The following is a 16,987-nucleotide window of genomic DNA, read 5'->3' on the forward strand; positions in this document are numbered from 1 at the left end:
CCCCCTGCAGATTCAGGGGTGTCAATCAACCTGATCGTATTCGATTGGGTTGATTTCTGTCCACCGCCTCAGAGCAGGCAGACAAGTTATGACCGCTGCTTTATAACTTCTGTTTCGGATCGCCGGAAAAAAGGGGCATCTTGATTCTGAGCTTGATAATTCGGCCCTTTTGTATCCTTTATTGAAAAGTATATCAAAGTATTGTCAGGAGCTGCTGATTGCACATATATGTCTTGTGATTGGCTTCAGTTAGCTCCCAGTAGAGCATTGCTGCTCCTTTAACAAAGGATACCAAGAGAATGAAGCATATTAGATAACAGAAGTACATTTGAAAGTTGTTTAAAATTATATGATTTATCTGAATCATGAAAGAAAATTTGGGGGTTTCATGTCCCTTTTAATCCTTAAATTTTCCTTTATTTCTGTGCTGTTTTACTCTCCTTTTTCAACTGTTTGTTCCCTGTATCTCTCCCCAGTTCACCTATCTCTTTGGTAAAGTTGCCAAGAGGTTTTTACAGGCTCTCCAGCTTTACCAGTTTGCATGTTTTCATGCTGATTCGATAAAATTGGCAAAATAAATGAGTTTTTATGATTTACACGTATGAAATACATAGAAACCGAATAAGATGTTGAGGCTGAGAAGCTAAATATATCACGTAAAGGACCATTACATACAGTAGAATTGCATAATCAGCAAGTGCATAATAACAAGAAAATTCAAAGCACTAACTCTGAATTTTGAAATCAGAAATAGTTTTTTTTGCTGACAAATTACAACATCCAGCAAATTGAAATAGAATTTGAATCATGTGACAGCCATCAACCAATCACAGACTGATATGCACTGTTAACTTTTGTACATGCTCAGTGGTAGATATTGAAAGTGAGCATATAAAAAGATTGTGCACAATCTGATAATGGAAGTAAATTAGAAAGTCTCTTAAAACATAATGCTCTGTCTGAATCATGATGATCAAAACATTGTCAGACCCACAAGAAATTGCTTTTTTTGGCCTCACCAGTCTCTCAATCTATGGGTCTGGCAATATATTCAGAGGAAGTTTGCTGACCATCTCTGTTCTGACAAATGGCGTTTTGTCTCCCATAGGAAATAATAGGGACTGCAGCTTCAGCAAAAGTCTACCAACATCTGCACTTGTCTGTGATCTTGGCAGGGGGGCTGTACTCATAGTATGTTTAGACCATGTAGACTGTGCGTTCGCTAAAACAAAAAAAACCTATTTCTGTGTAGTAACAGTTCAAATTTCTGCAAATGTAAATTTGGTTTGACTTCACTGTATATTCACTAGATTTCTCACACTAGAAATTCTCGCCACTGAAAAGCTGGTGAGACTGATACGGCTGAAAAAGTGCATCCAAGATGGAGGAAAGTGCTTTAAGAATTAAAAACTCACAGGGATGTTTCCCCTTTAAAATACAAATTACTCCCATGACACGCCCATGAATCTCCCACAGAATGCCTATATGTTCATTATGTCTGCAATCTTCATTGTTAAAAAGACTTAAACCAATAGGAACTGTGGAGATTGTGGGTATATTATACATTTATATAAAATATTTTATTTATATGTATTTTACTGTTTAATGCTAGACTATGTATTTTATGGGGCTGGTTTATCAAAGTGCAGTGGACATATCAAAGTGCAGTGGACACGCTGTTGGCATTTATCATTGCACAAGCGTTTCTAGTTAAATGCTTGTGCAATGCCGCCCCCTGCAGACTCGCAGCCAATCGGCCGATTGCAGGGGGTGTCAATCAACCCGTCCGTATGGGATCCGGCGGATTGCTGTCCGCCACCTCAGAGGTAGCGGATAAGTTAAGGAGCAGCAGTCTTAAGACCGCTTAAATCCTATTTCCAGTGAGCCTGAAGGCTCGCGTGGAAACAGGTGTATTACAGCGCCATTCGGGCCTTGATAAATAGGCCCCTAAGTCTTGTCGTTATTTTAAAAATCATGTCTTTTGCTTTTGGCCTTTTTATTTTTTTTTAGGAACAAGACATCGTGTTTTTAATATTAATATTAAATAGAAGACAGTAGCCGCGACTACCTAGTTTTATTTATTTATTGCCACTGTTCTGAATGTGTTGTACTTATTGCCACAGTACTGTAGCAAACATGTTATTAATATTGAACACGTTCTTTACAGTGCAGTCACAATATAAGTATAACGCATTCAGAATAGTGAGAACTTACATTGCCAATAAATAAATAAAACTAGATAGCCACGGCTACTGTCTTCTATTAAATATTAATATTACGAAAAACAAAATCTAACAAAAAGAAAAAAACACGCCCAAAGCAAAATATATGATTTTTTAAAAGACAAGATTTAAAATACATATTATAGAATTATACAATAAAATACATATTATAGAATTATATAATAAAATACATATTATAGAATTATACAATAAAATACATATTATAGAATTATACAATAAAATACATATTATAGAATTATACAATAATATACACATTATAGAATTATACAATAATATACACATTATAGAATTATACAATAATATACATATTATAGAATTATACAATAATATACATATTATAGAATTATACAATAAAATACATATTATAGAATTATACAATAAAATACACATTATAGAATTATACAATAATATACATATTATAGAATTATACAATAAAATACATTATAGAATTATACAATAAAATACATATTATAGAATTATACAATAATATACATATTATAGAATTATACAATAAAATACATATTATTGAATTATACAATAAAATACATATTATAGAATTATACAATAAAATACATATTATAGAATTATACAATAATATACATATTATAGAATTATACAATAAAATACATATTATAGAATTATACAATAAAATACATATTATAGCATTATACAATAATATACATATTATAGAATTATACAATAAAATACATATTATAGAATTATACAATAAAATACATATTATAGAATTATACAATAATATACATATTATAGAATTATACAATAATATACATATTATAGAATTATACAATAAAATACATATTATAGAATTATACAATAAAATACATATAAATATAACATTGTACATACATGTATAATATATACACAATCCCCCAGCTCCTATTATTTATTTCCTAGTTTCACTAATGTATTGTAACAGGAGTTTTGGATGACGTAAATTGTATTCGTTTACATTACACCTTCAATGTAGCTGGCGATGCTGCTCTGAAAATATCGCCAGTATCACAAAAGCATTGCCACCCACTGAGATGTGTAGTAAAACGCCTCTCGGCCCTTTTAAAAATTTCACAGGCAATCTCAGTCCTGTGACGATTTTCAATATATCGCCACTTCGATCATCAGGGCCTTTGCCTAAGTCCAATCTCTATTTAATTGATTTATCTCCTAGCTCTTTACCGTTCTTCTTATTCTTGTGTCCATACTCTCTATTGCTTTTCCCTAAACCATCAGCATTCCTGTATCTTAACATGTATTATAAGCCTCTTATATTATGCTTCTAATGACTCTCATTTGAACCCATACCCTTTATTTATCGATTTAATCTTTTTTTTTCTCTCCCCCTCTAAATTCCGCTTATTCACTAAGCCCCGAATAAAAACAAAACAGTAACATGTAAATGGCCCGTTGTGTGTAATGTCACTAGCACTTACTGCGCACGTGCAGGGCTGAATGCTGTGCTAGCATTGACAGTGTGGAAACATGGGTCATTTTTAAGAGAAAACAACATTAATATAGAGACAAAAATGAAATGTTATCAATGAGGATGTTTTTCCCAATATATAAATGTACCATTACATAACTTTTGTAGTGATGCACAATATACTGAAGACTGGTTTGCTTTTTCTTTTGGCTGATTCCTTTCGGGTGAATAGCGAGTTATATTTATAACCATCAGACACCTTTGATGCATTAGGAAATGATTTTTAAGTTTGATCTGCATTCCTGTGGCTCACAGCACCCTGAGAGTGAGTTAGTTCAACTGCTTAAGCAGACCTCCTCCCTGCAGAATGGTACAAAAGCCTGTGACAAGGTGGGGGACGGACTGAGTGGGTTCTAGATGTAGATACTTACAGAGGAAAAGGGCAGAAACAGTGTTAACTCAGTTAACACACGGGCACATAGTAGCAGGCAGTGACCTATCCTCATTTGTGAGGCAGCAGCTTGTCAGAGAGTCATTATGTCTACCAGTATGAGAGAAGCATTACGGAGATTTAACCAACAGGAAAAGGTTATACAGACAGCAAAAAAAGTAAAGTATAATTAGGTATGAAGCTGATTGTATAAACGTAGGTCATTATGTTTTAGCTTCTGACACTAGTGTTGATTTGTTGTTTGGAAATTCATGTTAATGATCATAGCCTGATAAAGTACAATAAGCATTTTTGCCGTCTAAAAGAATGTACACAATTAATTCTGTTACTTTAATTTTTTTTTTTTTTAATGTGAGTCACATATTTTAGGAGATAAAAAAAATCAATAAATGCTACTAATTTCATTTGAATTATATAAACATTTTGAGTACAGTATACTTTTAAAGGGATGTAAAACCCAACATTTTTCTTTGATAATTTAGACAGATTGTGCGATTTTAAACAACTTTCTAATTTATTTCTATTGTCAAATTTTCTTCGTTCTCTTGTTTTTTTTTTATTTAAAAACCAGGAACGTATGCTTAGAAGCTGGTCTATTTCTAGAGCACCCATGCCAACCCCAGCAATCCTCTGGCAGGCAGCAATACGCTGCTCAAATTTAACATTGCACGCGAGCAGTATTTTGCGCTTGCGTGTAACATTGCCCCCTGCCCGCATACAGCCAATCACAGGCGGGCAGGAGCAGTCAATCTCCTCAGTTGGACGAGACCAGGGAGATTGAAATTCTCCACCTAAGCGGTGGAGAAGAGGGTAGGAAGCAGCGGTCTGATGACTGCTGCTTGATAAATCGTGACTGCACGTTCTCTTGTGAAAACCTGCAGTTGAAGGGAGGCGAAGAGCTTGATAATCAAGCCCCCATATGTAGCATTTTACAAGAATGTTTTCCATTTACAAGAACTCTAGATGGGCCGCACTTTTCCTGCTATGCAGTTGCTTCGGATGTCTACCTGGGTAGCTCTTCAACAAAGAATTATCATGGGTACAAGCAAATTTGATAAAATAAGTAAATTGGAAACTATTTTAAAATGGTATGCTCCATCTGACTCCAAAAGAACATTTTTGGGTTTCATATCCCTTTAAGTATATTTTCCTCCTCTCAAGCCTATAATTTCTCTACCTTCCTCCCCTCATTCTTGTTTTCTGTCTCTGTTCTATTTCCTACTTTTTTTGGCTTTTTCTTTTTTCTGCTTCTCGCAAATGTGTCTCTCTGCAAATCCTCCCCAACTGCCCTGCCACTCAACCACCTCTCACGTCTGTTCCTCATCACTCTTCTTTCTTCCTCTCAGGTGAGAAGATGACACTGTCTATCTTCGCTCTTCTCACACTCACTGTGTTCCTCCTGCTTTTGGCTGATAAAGTCCCTGAAACCTCACTCGCTGTCCCCATCATTGTTAATTATCTCATGTTCACTATGGTTCTCGTCACCTTTTCTGTCATCCTGAGTGTTGTTGTGCTAAATTTGCACCACCGATCCCCAAACACGCACCATATGCCCCAGTGGGTGCGGCAGGTATAATATTTCTATTCAATATTTTTACTTACTCTCTCTAATATTCCTTCTATTACCCCCCGATCACCAAATTGATCCCCTCTTACCCTTTTAAAGAATCCCACTAATCCTTTTCCCTTCTGTATATATTTTTCTTTCTAAGATATTTATTCTTCACCTACCTCGTTATCTTCGAATTCGCCGTCCCAAGCAAGAGCAGCCTCTCCCAGTGTTACCTCCCCCTCGTCCAACACACCATGTGCAGTCACCGCGTCATGCTGATGAATACTTTATCCGTAAACCTGAAAATGACTTTATTTTTCCAAAACCAGACAGGTAAAAAAAGGGAGAATGAATAACATGTAAATAAAGTCTCTTTTGCCTATGCCAACCATCACCGCTAAAAGGGTTGTCACTATCAGTCATAGATCATAGATACTTGAGTATCAGCTGTGTGCAAACATGCATTTCCTTCTAGTTTTACGTTTGAATTTAAAACTGCTTTCACCGTCACATTTATTGTTTTTCCTTTCATATGCATGATAACAAAAGAGTTGCCAACAATGAACCTTTAAAGGGACATTAAATCTATTTATTTTCTTTAATGATTCAGTTTAGAGCATTTATTAAAAAAAAAAAAAGCTGTCTGATTTACTTCTGTTTTCAAATTTCTTTTATTCTTTCTGCATCCTTTGTTGAATGGCTAGGGAGAGTATTCCTGTGGCACAATATTTGATAACAATATAATATATTGTGCACATACTGCTGCTTCCATCTAGTGCTCCAAACGCTTTCTTAGCAAAACTGCACACTCTTGAGTCTACCTACCTGCTTTTTTAACAAAGGAAATAATAGGTTGCAGTGAATATGATAATAGAAGTAAATGGAAAGTTTTTAAAAAAAAATTTTACACTCTGTCTGAATCATGAAAACAAAATTGGGTTTTCCTGTCTCTTGAAATACATTTAAAGGGACCAGGAAACCACAACATTTTTCATTTGTGATTGTATAGAACATACACTTTCATATAACTTTTCAATTTACTTCTGTTATCAAAGGTGCTTCATTAATCTGGTTATCCTTTGCTGAGGGAATAGCAATGCACTCCTGGCAGCTAGCTGAATAGATCCTAGTTAGCCAATCACAAGAGCCAAATGCATGCAGCACACCCAATCATCAGCTAGCTCCCACTAGTGTAGGAAATGTGTGTTTTTCAACAAGAGATACCAAGAGAATGAAGCACATTTGAAAACATAAGTGTATTTTAAAAGCTGTATCTCAAAATGACATGCTCTATGCTGAAGCTGCACGTTTAATTTTGAGATTCCTATCCCTTTAACCCCTTAGTGACCAGAGCACTTTTCCATTTTCTGTCCGTTTGGGACCAGGGCTATTTTTACATTTTTGCGGTGTTTGTGTTTAGCTGTAATTTTCTTCTTACTCATTTACTGTACCCACACATATTATATACCGTTTTTCTCGCCACTAAATGGACTTTCTAAAGATACCATTATTTTCATCATATCTTATAATTTACTATAAAAAAAATTATAAAATATGAGGAAAAATGGAAAAAAACACACTTTTTCTAACTTTGACCCCCAAAATCTGTTACATATCTACAACCACCAAAAAACACCCATGCTAAATAGTTTCTAAATTTTGTCCTGAGTTTAGAAATACCCAATGTTTACAGTTCTTTGCTTTTTTGCAAGTTATAGGGCCATAAATACAAGTAGCACTTTGCTATTTCCAAACCACTTTTTTCCAAAATTAGCGCTAGTTACATTAGAACACTGATATCTTTCAGGAATCCCTGAATATCCTTGACATGTATATATTTTTTTTAGTAGACATCCCAAAGTATTGATCTAGGCCAATTTTGGTATATTTCATACCACCATTTCACCGCCAAATGCGATCAAATACAAAAAATTGTTCACTTTTTCACAAATTTTTTCACAAACTTTAGGTTTCTCACTGAAATCATTTACAAACAGCTTGTGCAATTATGGCATAAATGGTTGCAAATTCTTCTCTGGGATCCCCTTTGTTCAGAAATAGCACACATATATGGCTTTGGCGTTGCTTTTTGGTAATTAGAAGGCCGCTAAATGCCACTGCGCACCACAAGTGTATCATGCCCAGCAGTTAAGGGGTTAATTAGGGAGCTTTTAGGGAGCTTGTAGGGTTAATTTTAGCTTTAGTGTAGTGTAGTAGACAACCCCAAGTATTGATCTAGGCACATTTTGGTATATTTCATGCCACCATTTCACCGCCAAATGCGATCAAATTAAAAAAAACGTAAAATTTTTCACAATTTTAGGTTTCTCACTGAAATCATTTACAAACAGCTTGTGCAATTATGGCACAAATGGTTGTAAATGCTTGTCTGGGATCCCCTTTGTTCAGAAATAGCAGACATATATGACTTTGGCGTTGCTTTCTGGTAATTAGAAGGCCACTAAATCCTGTTGCGCCTCACACGTGTATTATGGCTAGCAGTGAAAGGGTTAATTAGGGAGTTTGTAGTGAGCTTGCAGGGTTAATTTTAGCTTTAGTGTAGAGATCAGCCTCCCATCTGACACATCCCACCCCCTGATCCCTCCCAAACAGCTCCCGTCCCTCCCCCACCCCCCAAATGTCCCCCGCCATCTTAAGTACTGGCAGAAAGTCTGCCAGTACTAAAATAAAAGGGTTTTAAAAAAAAAATGATTTTTTTTAGCATATTTACATATGCTACTGTGTAGGATCCCCCCCTTAGCCCCCAACCTCCCTGATCCCCCCCAAAACCGCTCTCTAACCCTCCCCTCTGCCTTATTGGGGGCCATCTTGGGTACTGGCAGCTGTCTGCCAGTACCCAGTTTACAATAAAAAGTGCTTTTTTTTTTTGTTTGGTTTTTTTTTTCTGTAGTGTAGCTTCCCCCCCCCCACCCCCCACAGACAAACCCCCACCACCTTGCTGATTGTTTTAATTTTAATTTTTTTTATATTTTTTATTTCCCCATTTTCTGCAGTGTAGCGGTTCCCACCCGCTCCCTCCCCGTGCACGCGCCCCGCCCCCACCCTCCCGTGCACGCGGCGCGCGCCCCCAGCCGCCCACGATCCCGCCCCCCTTCACATCCACAGGGCCATCGATGGCCGCCACCCCGCCTCCCGGTCCGGCTCCCACCCACCAACACAGGGAGCAACCGATCTCCGGTGCAGAGAGGGCCACAGAGTGGCTCTCTCTGCACCGGATGACTTAAAAAGGTTATTGCAGGATGCCTCCATATCGAGGCATCACTGCAATAACCGGAAAGCAGCTGGAAGCGAGCAGGATCGCTTCCAGCTGCTTTCCACACCTGAGGACGTGCAGGGTACGTTCTCAGGCATTAACTGCCTTTTTTCTGAGGACGTACCCTTCACGTCCTCAGTCGTTAAGGGGTTAAAGGGACAGTCAAAACCAGAATGTGTGTTGTTTTAAAGATAGATTATCCCTTAATTACCCATTCCCCAGTTTTTCATAACCAACACAGCTATAATAATACACATTTTACCTCTGTAATTACCTTGTATCTAAGCCTCTGCAGGCTGCCTCCTTATTTCAGTTTCTTTTGACTTACTTGCATTTTAGCCAATCAGTGCTCACTCCTCGATAAATTCACGTGCATGAGGCTTAATGTTATCTATATGAAACACATTAACTAACACCCTCTAGTGGTAAAAAACTGTCAAATGAGAAGGCGGCCTTCAAGGTCTAAGAAATTAGCGTATGCACCTCCTAGGTTTAGATTTCAACTAAGAATATCAAGAGAACAAAGTAAAATTGGTGATAAACGTAAATTGGAAAGTTGTTTAAAGATGACATGCCCTATTGTAAATCATGAAAGATTTTTTTGGACTTGACTGTCCCTTTAAAGAAACACTAAACTCCTAACTTTTATGCAATGTATCTCTGTGAGCCTAGGTCAGCGTTCTCAACTTGTAATCTAAATGTACTTTTTAACTCCCTCTTGGTGCTATTACCGATTACAGCTACCTATAGCCTAAGGTATTTTTTTCTCAATTGCACCATTGTGCTATACTGCACATGTTTGTACCACCTACTCTGTCTAATATAAAAAAACTTTGCTTCAGACTATGGCCTGCCATGGTTGATAACAAATCCAACATCAACATGGGTGTTGAAAGGTACATTTAGGTTTTAACAATGCAAGTACCATATCTTACAAGGATTATGTCTTTTCCCTAGGTATTATGCAGACCATTCTCTCGGGACATGCGTTGGTTTTTGATGGTCCTAGCATGGGCCTTAAACTCCCAGAGGACCTCCAATCAGCTATAAGTGCTATCAGATACCCTTGCAGAGCAACTACAGGAGCAGGAGGACTATGATGCAGTGAGTAATGTTGAAAGAGTGTATCAGAAAGTTTTTTTTATCAATGTTATTGCTGAAACATGCTAAGAAAATGATTATTAAAGGAACACTACATTTTAATTAAAAGGCTAGACATAATGATCTATTAGCTACCACCCTCCTTCTTCCTACTAAATGCCCCAAGGCTGGATCTAGACCTAAAATATTGAGAGTGCTATGCTAACAAATTTTGACACAAAGCTACATTTCAAAGGGACAGAAAAGTAATGTATCAAGCTGTAGACAGACAAGTTCTCAAGTAGAGAACCTGTCCACCTGCAATTGCCACTTATGATGTAGCATTGTTTGAAGAAATTAGGTTTGTGCAAGAGCTATCTGGTGCAATCCTGCCCCGGTCTCAACCAACCAATCGCGCAATAGCGTGCCAGGCAATCACACCCAAACTTACTTATTAGTGGTTGGCGGAGCGAGGATAAGAAGAAGGCTTGTTATACAAGACTGCACCACAAAGGCTTATATGCCACTTGATACATTTTTCTTATGGTTTGTATGAGTAATTTAGTATTGCATTGCAAAAGCTCTTCATACAAACCCTAAATGGTTCAAAAGGATTTGCAAAACTACATCATTTAAACCCTGGTGAGAATATTTTTTTTTTTATCTCCCCTTAATTGTGTCATAACTAAGCCTAACTAAAAATGATAGTTTCCACTAAGCACTCACATAGCTGGTTTAGACCGTTCTGAAGAGAACCTAGATCACAGAATTGTGTTCTCTCCTAGGGAATGTGAAACAAATGCAGAGGGCCTAGATTACAAGTGAGGTGCAAACGTTTTGGCCGGCAAGACGATATCGTTTTAATTGTGCTTATATTACAAGTTGAGTGAAATTAAAGTCCTGAGTTGAGTGAAAGTACTTTAACATACTGTAGATACATTACAGATACATGGCTAAGCGGTGTGGTGTGTGTGTATATCATATATATATATACATATATATATTTCTATATATATTATATGTATATATATATATAATTTCCTATGGCACTGGAGACGTCACAAATTTCATTCTAACTTACTAGTGGGAATTCAACTCCTGGCCAGCAGGAGGAGGCAAAGAGCACCCAGCAGAGCTGTTAAGTGTCACTTCCCTTATCCATAATCCCCAGTCATTATCTTTGCCTCTGTCACTGGAGGATGTCGTGAAGATGGTGTCTGAAGATATTAATCCTTTTATGGGTACTCTTTCCCTGCAGGCAAGATTTGGGGCTATGCTGTGTCCATGTCCAATCTCTTTAGTAAGAGTAATGGTGGCTTTTAGCAGTTAGAAGGCGCGGCGAGGTGGTCTTTACTTTACTTCTAACATTATTACTACCCCTATTATAGAAAGCCAGGGTTGGTTACTCTGTTCTTTCTTTTTCTCCAGGTCCCTTAGCAGATGTCGACTGACTCTGTTATACCTGAGGAGCTGTTCCTGTCCTGCAGCTATTTTCCACAGGTAAGTGCTCTTTACCTTCTAGGTTAGAAGGACATGGCACTTCAGGGGTTAAAATCCCTCTTAGTGGGTAATGTCTCTACTTTCTGGAGATTATAATTAGGGCAGCAGACCCCAGGGCATTTTCTGCTAGGGGAGTGTAAGGGATTAAATTGTCCCTGCTTATTTTTGAGGTTGTATCTGGAGGGATTAAGTATGCCTATTTTATTACTTCCTTATATTTTATTTCATTCTTCATAACGGATATAGTGTATCGCAACTTTGAGGGACTGGTGTATTATTTAGTGGTTTTCACTGTATATATGGCTAGCGATGTTTGAACGGATTTCGTAGCCTATATATATCTTTTTCTCTGCTTTGCAGCGCCTTACATCTGTGGCGCAGTTTCATTTCCTTGCCGGTCGCATGACTGACGTCATTATGTCAGAGTGGATCTCCGATTCCTTTTGATCTTCATACCGCAGTCGGCTGTCACGACCGGATTTGATCATCGGAACAAGCCACTCTGTATATTACAAGATCTAAGAGTGTTAAGAGGCAAGGGATAGGATCCACGATGCCTATTTTGTATAATGAAATTTGTAAACCTGCATGAAAGTTTTTACCTCAGCTATTACTGGGGGTTATAGATGTGTCTCATTAGCAATCTTAAATAATTTTGGTGATATTATTATTTATTGCTGGGCAAGTCTATTGATTTTGTGTCTCTGAATCAATTCCCTGTAGGAATAGATTTTATCTTTGCTAAAGGTATTATATTGTTTGGGCACAAATAAAAAGTGAGTCACATCATACTGGATTCAGTCTGCTTTATTTACCAGAGATTATATTATAAGGTTCAGGTTAACCCTGTGCTGTTTTGTTCCCATGTGAATAAATAAACTGTTGCTTTCTGAAACTAGAGTAATCCTCTCAGAGCCTTCTGTCTATCAGAATAATGTACTAGTGCTGCGGAATACTGTTGGCGCTCTACAAATAAACGATAATAATAATAGCCATGACATGCCTCAACTTTCCCCCTTTAGATGTCCCAGTCATTGGCAGTTACACAAACAGTGCCCCTGCGGTTCCTCTCAGTCAGCTCCTGGGGGTGTATATTTACCAGGTGATTTTGTTCGCAACTAAACTTCTGCGGTTTCTGCAGCCATATCTGCCTTTCCTATTGCTGGTAAGACAAAGGGGGAAATCTAAGAACATATCTAATACCAAGAGTTCTGATTCTGCAAGGCTGTGTTAGTCAGCCTGTCTCAGTTATCTGAGGAGGATCATTCCGCAGTGGCTTCTGAGGGTGAGATCTCTCGATTCTTTACCAGCTGTTGATAGTACAGCTGATTTAGAGGTGGCTAATATTAGATTTAAGCATTGAACACCTTCGTCTACACTTAAATGAGGTTCTAGCTACATTGGATGTCTCTGAATCTACTGTCGCTGAGACACCCTAAGAGATCAAACATCCTTAACAGAGTTTTTGATGTTATATTCCATTGTGGAGGTGTTCCCAGTTCCAGACCACATGTCTGACATTATAACTCAGGATTGGGAATAGCCGGGGATTTCCTTTTCCCTGTTCCCCCGTTTTAAAAAAATAAATAAAAATTCTTATGTCTCTGTTTATGACTTGTGGTCAACGTTGCCTAATGAAGAGAATGCTATATCCACTATAGTCAAGAGAACAACTATTCCTCTTGAGAATAGTTCCTTGTTCACTGACCATATGGATAAGAATCTGGAAGCTTATTTAAGAAAGATGTATATTCATCAGGGTTTACATTGGCTACCCAGTTGCACGTATTGCTACGGTTGCAGGGCAGATTTTTATTTCTTCTTGTCTGTCCTAATTTTGGAGGAGACTACATAGAGAAGATCCAGGATAGGATCAGAGCACTAAAGCTGACTCCTTTATTTCTGAGGCCAGCATGCAAGTTGTTAGGCTGGGAGCCAAAATTTTTAGTTTTACGATTCTAGCTCACAGAACTCCGTGGCTTAATATCTTAGTTTACGGATGTTAAGGTAGCTGGAATTAAACATTTTCATTCCTTTAGCAACATCAAAGGACAAGTTCCTCTTCTTCCTCTTCTTCCTTTTCTTCCTCCTCTTCCTCCTCCCTTGGCATAAGGGAAAACTAACGTCAAAGCATTCTTCTGAATCTAAGTCAGCTTGAAGGGGCCACCCCCTATCCAACCTTGGATTAGGTATGGGGTAGGCTTTCCTTCTTTTGGCTGGCTTGGATCCGTGATGTCCCAGATCCTTGGACTGTGGAAGTAGTATCCCAGGGATACAGGATAGAATTCAAGTCTTGTCCCTCCAGTGACAGATTTCTGTCAAGGTTATATTACAATCCAGGTGAAGTAAGAGGCCCTTCTTAAACTACATAAAGGGTCTATCTTCTCTGGGAGTGATTATCCCAGTTCCTGTCATGTACCAGGGTCAAGGATTCTATCAAGCCTTTTTGTGGTTCCCCCAAAAAAAGAGAGAACTTTTCGTCCAATTTTAGACCTAAGGTGTCTTAACACGGTTCCGTCCATTCAAGATGGAAACTATTCATTCCAGTCAGTCCATGACTACCATAGATCTGAAGGATGCGTATCTGCATGTTCCCATTCATAGGGAACATCACCTATGGCTTCGGTTTGCCTTTCTGGACACTCATTTCCAGTTTAGAAAATATAAGAAGCGCTCACATGGGCTAAAGACAATCAAATTTATTGATTACAAATTAATATTAAAATAAACATGAAATAAAACATTAGAGGGCGCACTCTTAAAATACAATTTTAACCTTACAACAATTCATTTGATTCTAAAACCTTATCATTAGCCAACTTTTCTTAACTTTGTTATTTAAAAGTGGTGACTGTTAACAGATATTGAATATAAAAAACAAACTATCCCAAGTCTCCTTAATTAATTCTGTGCAAAAATGTCTGTAGCAGAGATTAGGAGATCGACCATTGACCAATCAGATTTCTCTATTTGCGTTGTTTTGATATTTAAATTATAACCCGTTATAACAGTGATTGTATCAAAACTTCTTTTATCCAAGTTCTTTGTTTTTTAATAAAGATACTTTTTCCCTTAGTATTGCAGTTCCTTATGTAACATAAAAATGATGAGATCACAGTATGAGTTCATGACCTTCAGCACTGCTGATGCTGATTGGCTGCTGTTCATTTCTTCATTTTTTAAATATTTTTACCTGCAGCTGGGAGCAGGACACAAAGGATATCACAGAATCAGATATACAGCCCATTAAAGTCAGGCTTGGACATCTGAAAAACTACAAGGATCTGACAGCTTTCCTATAAGCTGTGCAATACTTATCGAGGAGACCACAAACATACAACCGGGTGAGAGACTAACAAAAACCCGCATCCAGAAGCAAGTGAAAAAAGTTCCCTTTTAGCCTGGAGGCAATAGAGGCCGACTGCCCATTGTTATCGGAAGGCGGGGAGAATTGGTTCAAACAAGTAAAGATCAGCTGGTAGCAGAATCTCGGTAAGCCGTTTCTGTTACCTCGCTAAAAACCCACTGTTGGAAGTCCAAACAGATACTTTTTATGTTACATAAGGAACTGCAATACTAAGGTAAAAAAGATTTCATTCTGTTTGTTCGGTTCCATCTGAGACCATACAGTTTTGCATGCTCAGACAATGGAATGGAGACCACTAAGACCTATTGCAGAGGATAGCTCTGGATCCCCTATCATTGATGGATTTCACAGGACCATCTGTCTCAGGGCACATGCTTCCTGAGACCATCCTGGGTGATTGTGACCAGGGGCACCAGCCTCTCAGGCTGGGGAGCTGTTTGGGGTTCTCTAAAGGCTCAGGGTCTTGGGACTCAGGAGAGCAATTTTCAATGCCTTAATAGCCTGGCCTCAACTAGCTATAGTCCGGTTAATCAGATTTCAATCGGACAATATCTCCTAGGTGACATACTTCAATCACATGGGAGGAACTCAGAGTTCTTTAGCAATGAAGGAGGTGACTCACATTCTCCTGTGAGAAGAGTCTCTCAATTGCCTCCTTTCTGCCATCCATATCCCAGGGTTAGACATCTGGGAAGCAGATTTTCTGGACAGGCAGACCTTTCATCCAGTGGAGTGGACTCTCCACCCAGAGATTTTTTATTTATTTTTAAAACATTTAAAGGTGTTTATTGTATTTTTTTTTTTCAAAAGCTTTATTAGAAGATAGAATTGAACAATTATTACACACATATCAATCAGAAGATCCATAAAGCCAATAAAGCTAACAATGAGGTCTATGAATAATAGGATGCAGTTAATAGATTACAAGTCCATTTCATGTCGAGAGATATACAGATAACTACAGTAATTGGCCGTGAATTGTGGAAATGTAGTTGGTTCCTATAAGACTACTTTGAGAAACTGCTAGTTGCGGGCATAAGTTTGTAGGCTAATATAATCTCTTCGCCAGTAATGTGCCGACATAGCTCTATAAGAAATGAACATTAGACCCCAAGATCAGGAGGGACCGCTCGGGTAGAGGGTGAATAAAAAAGAAAGTGAAGAAGGGGAAGGGAGGGGGGAGGGAGGAGGGGAGGATGTAGGTAGAAGCTTGATACGAGGAGAAGGGGGAGGGGGAAAATGCACTAAGATATAAGAAATAAGATATAAAATAAATATAAATAAATTAGTGAATGAATGGGGCCCAGCTGGACACTGATATATAGAGGAGGGGGTGAGTAAAGTACTCCTCAAGGACCTTGCCGCAAGAGAGTATGTGTTGTGGATTCCCAGTAGAAAACCACTTCCTGAAAAAAGGCCATGTTGCCCTGCTTTAAAGTATGAATATTCCTCAAGAGATATAAGCTCCGAGGTGTTATGAATCCACTCTTGTAAGGTGGGTACATGTGGTGTTTTCCATTTTCCGGCTATTAAAAATTTGGCATTGTTGATACCTATCTGCAGCAACTGCCATCTAATTTTACATGGTTTGCCTATCTTGTAATTTAGGAGTGCTGTGGTTTGCTGTAATTGGAATGATTCCCCAAACATTTTTTTTGAAGTGTGTTTCTATATTTCTCCAGAGAGGGGCGATGTATTTACAATCCCACCAAACATGAGTCATTGTGCCTGTCTCCCCACATCCTCTCCAGCAAGAGGCATTAGCATTGTGATATATTTGTTTAATCCTGCTGGGGGTAAGATACCACCGAAACAGGATTTTGTGATTCAGTTCTAGTACTCTAGGGGAGTGAGAAGATTTGTGCGTACAGCAGAAAATATTGTCCCATTGTTCCTCAGTTAGAGTGACTCCAAGTTCCCTATGCCACTGCGATGCGAAGGAGGGGATGGTGGGGGTAGAAGAGGTATCTAATAATTTTTTTAACAAGTGACAAAGGTCTGTTGGGGGTTGAATTTAGTAAACACAACCTTTCAAAATTGTTAGTATCCCTGAGGAGGTCCTGCTAAAACGGGGAAGTACCC

At 38.2% G+C, this 16,987-nt stretch overlaps 1 protein-coding gene across 1 annotated transcript in view; it reads left to right on the forward strand.

Annotated features, from left to right (window-relative positions):
- The window catches only part of CHRNB1 (cholinergic receptor nicotinic beta 1 subunit), a 44,738-nt gene that overhangs the window by 19,135 nt on the left and 8,616 nt on the right, over positions 1 to 16,987 (forward strand). Inside the window, 5 exon segments of the mRNA XM_053718404.1 lie at positions 5,479 to 5,702; positions 5,845 to 6,017; positions 9,927 to 9,955; positions 9,958 to 10,022; positions 10,024 to 10,062. Coding sequence (XP_053574379.1) covers positions 5,479 to 5,702; positions 5,845 to 6,017; positions 9,927 to 9,955; positions 9,958 to 10,022; positions 10,024 to 10,062 — 530 coding nt within the window.

Source organism: Bombina bombina, chromosome 6 (genome assembly GCF_027579735.1).
Source record: "Bombina bombina isolate aBomBom1 chromosome 6, aBomBom1.pri, whole genome shotgun sequence".
Classification (NCBI taxonomy): Eukaryota; Metazoa; Chordata; class Amphibia; order Anura; family Bombinatoridae; genus Bombina; species Bombina bombina.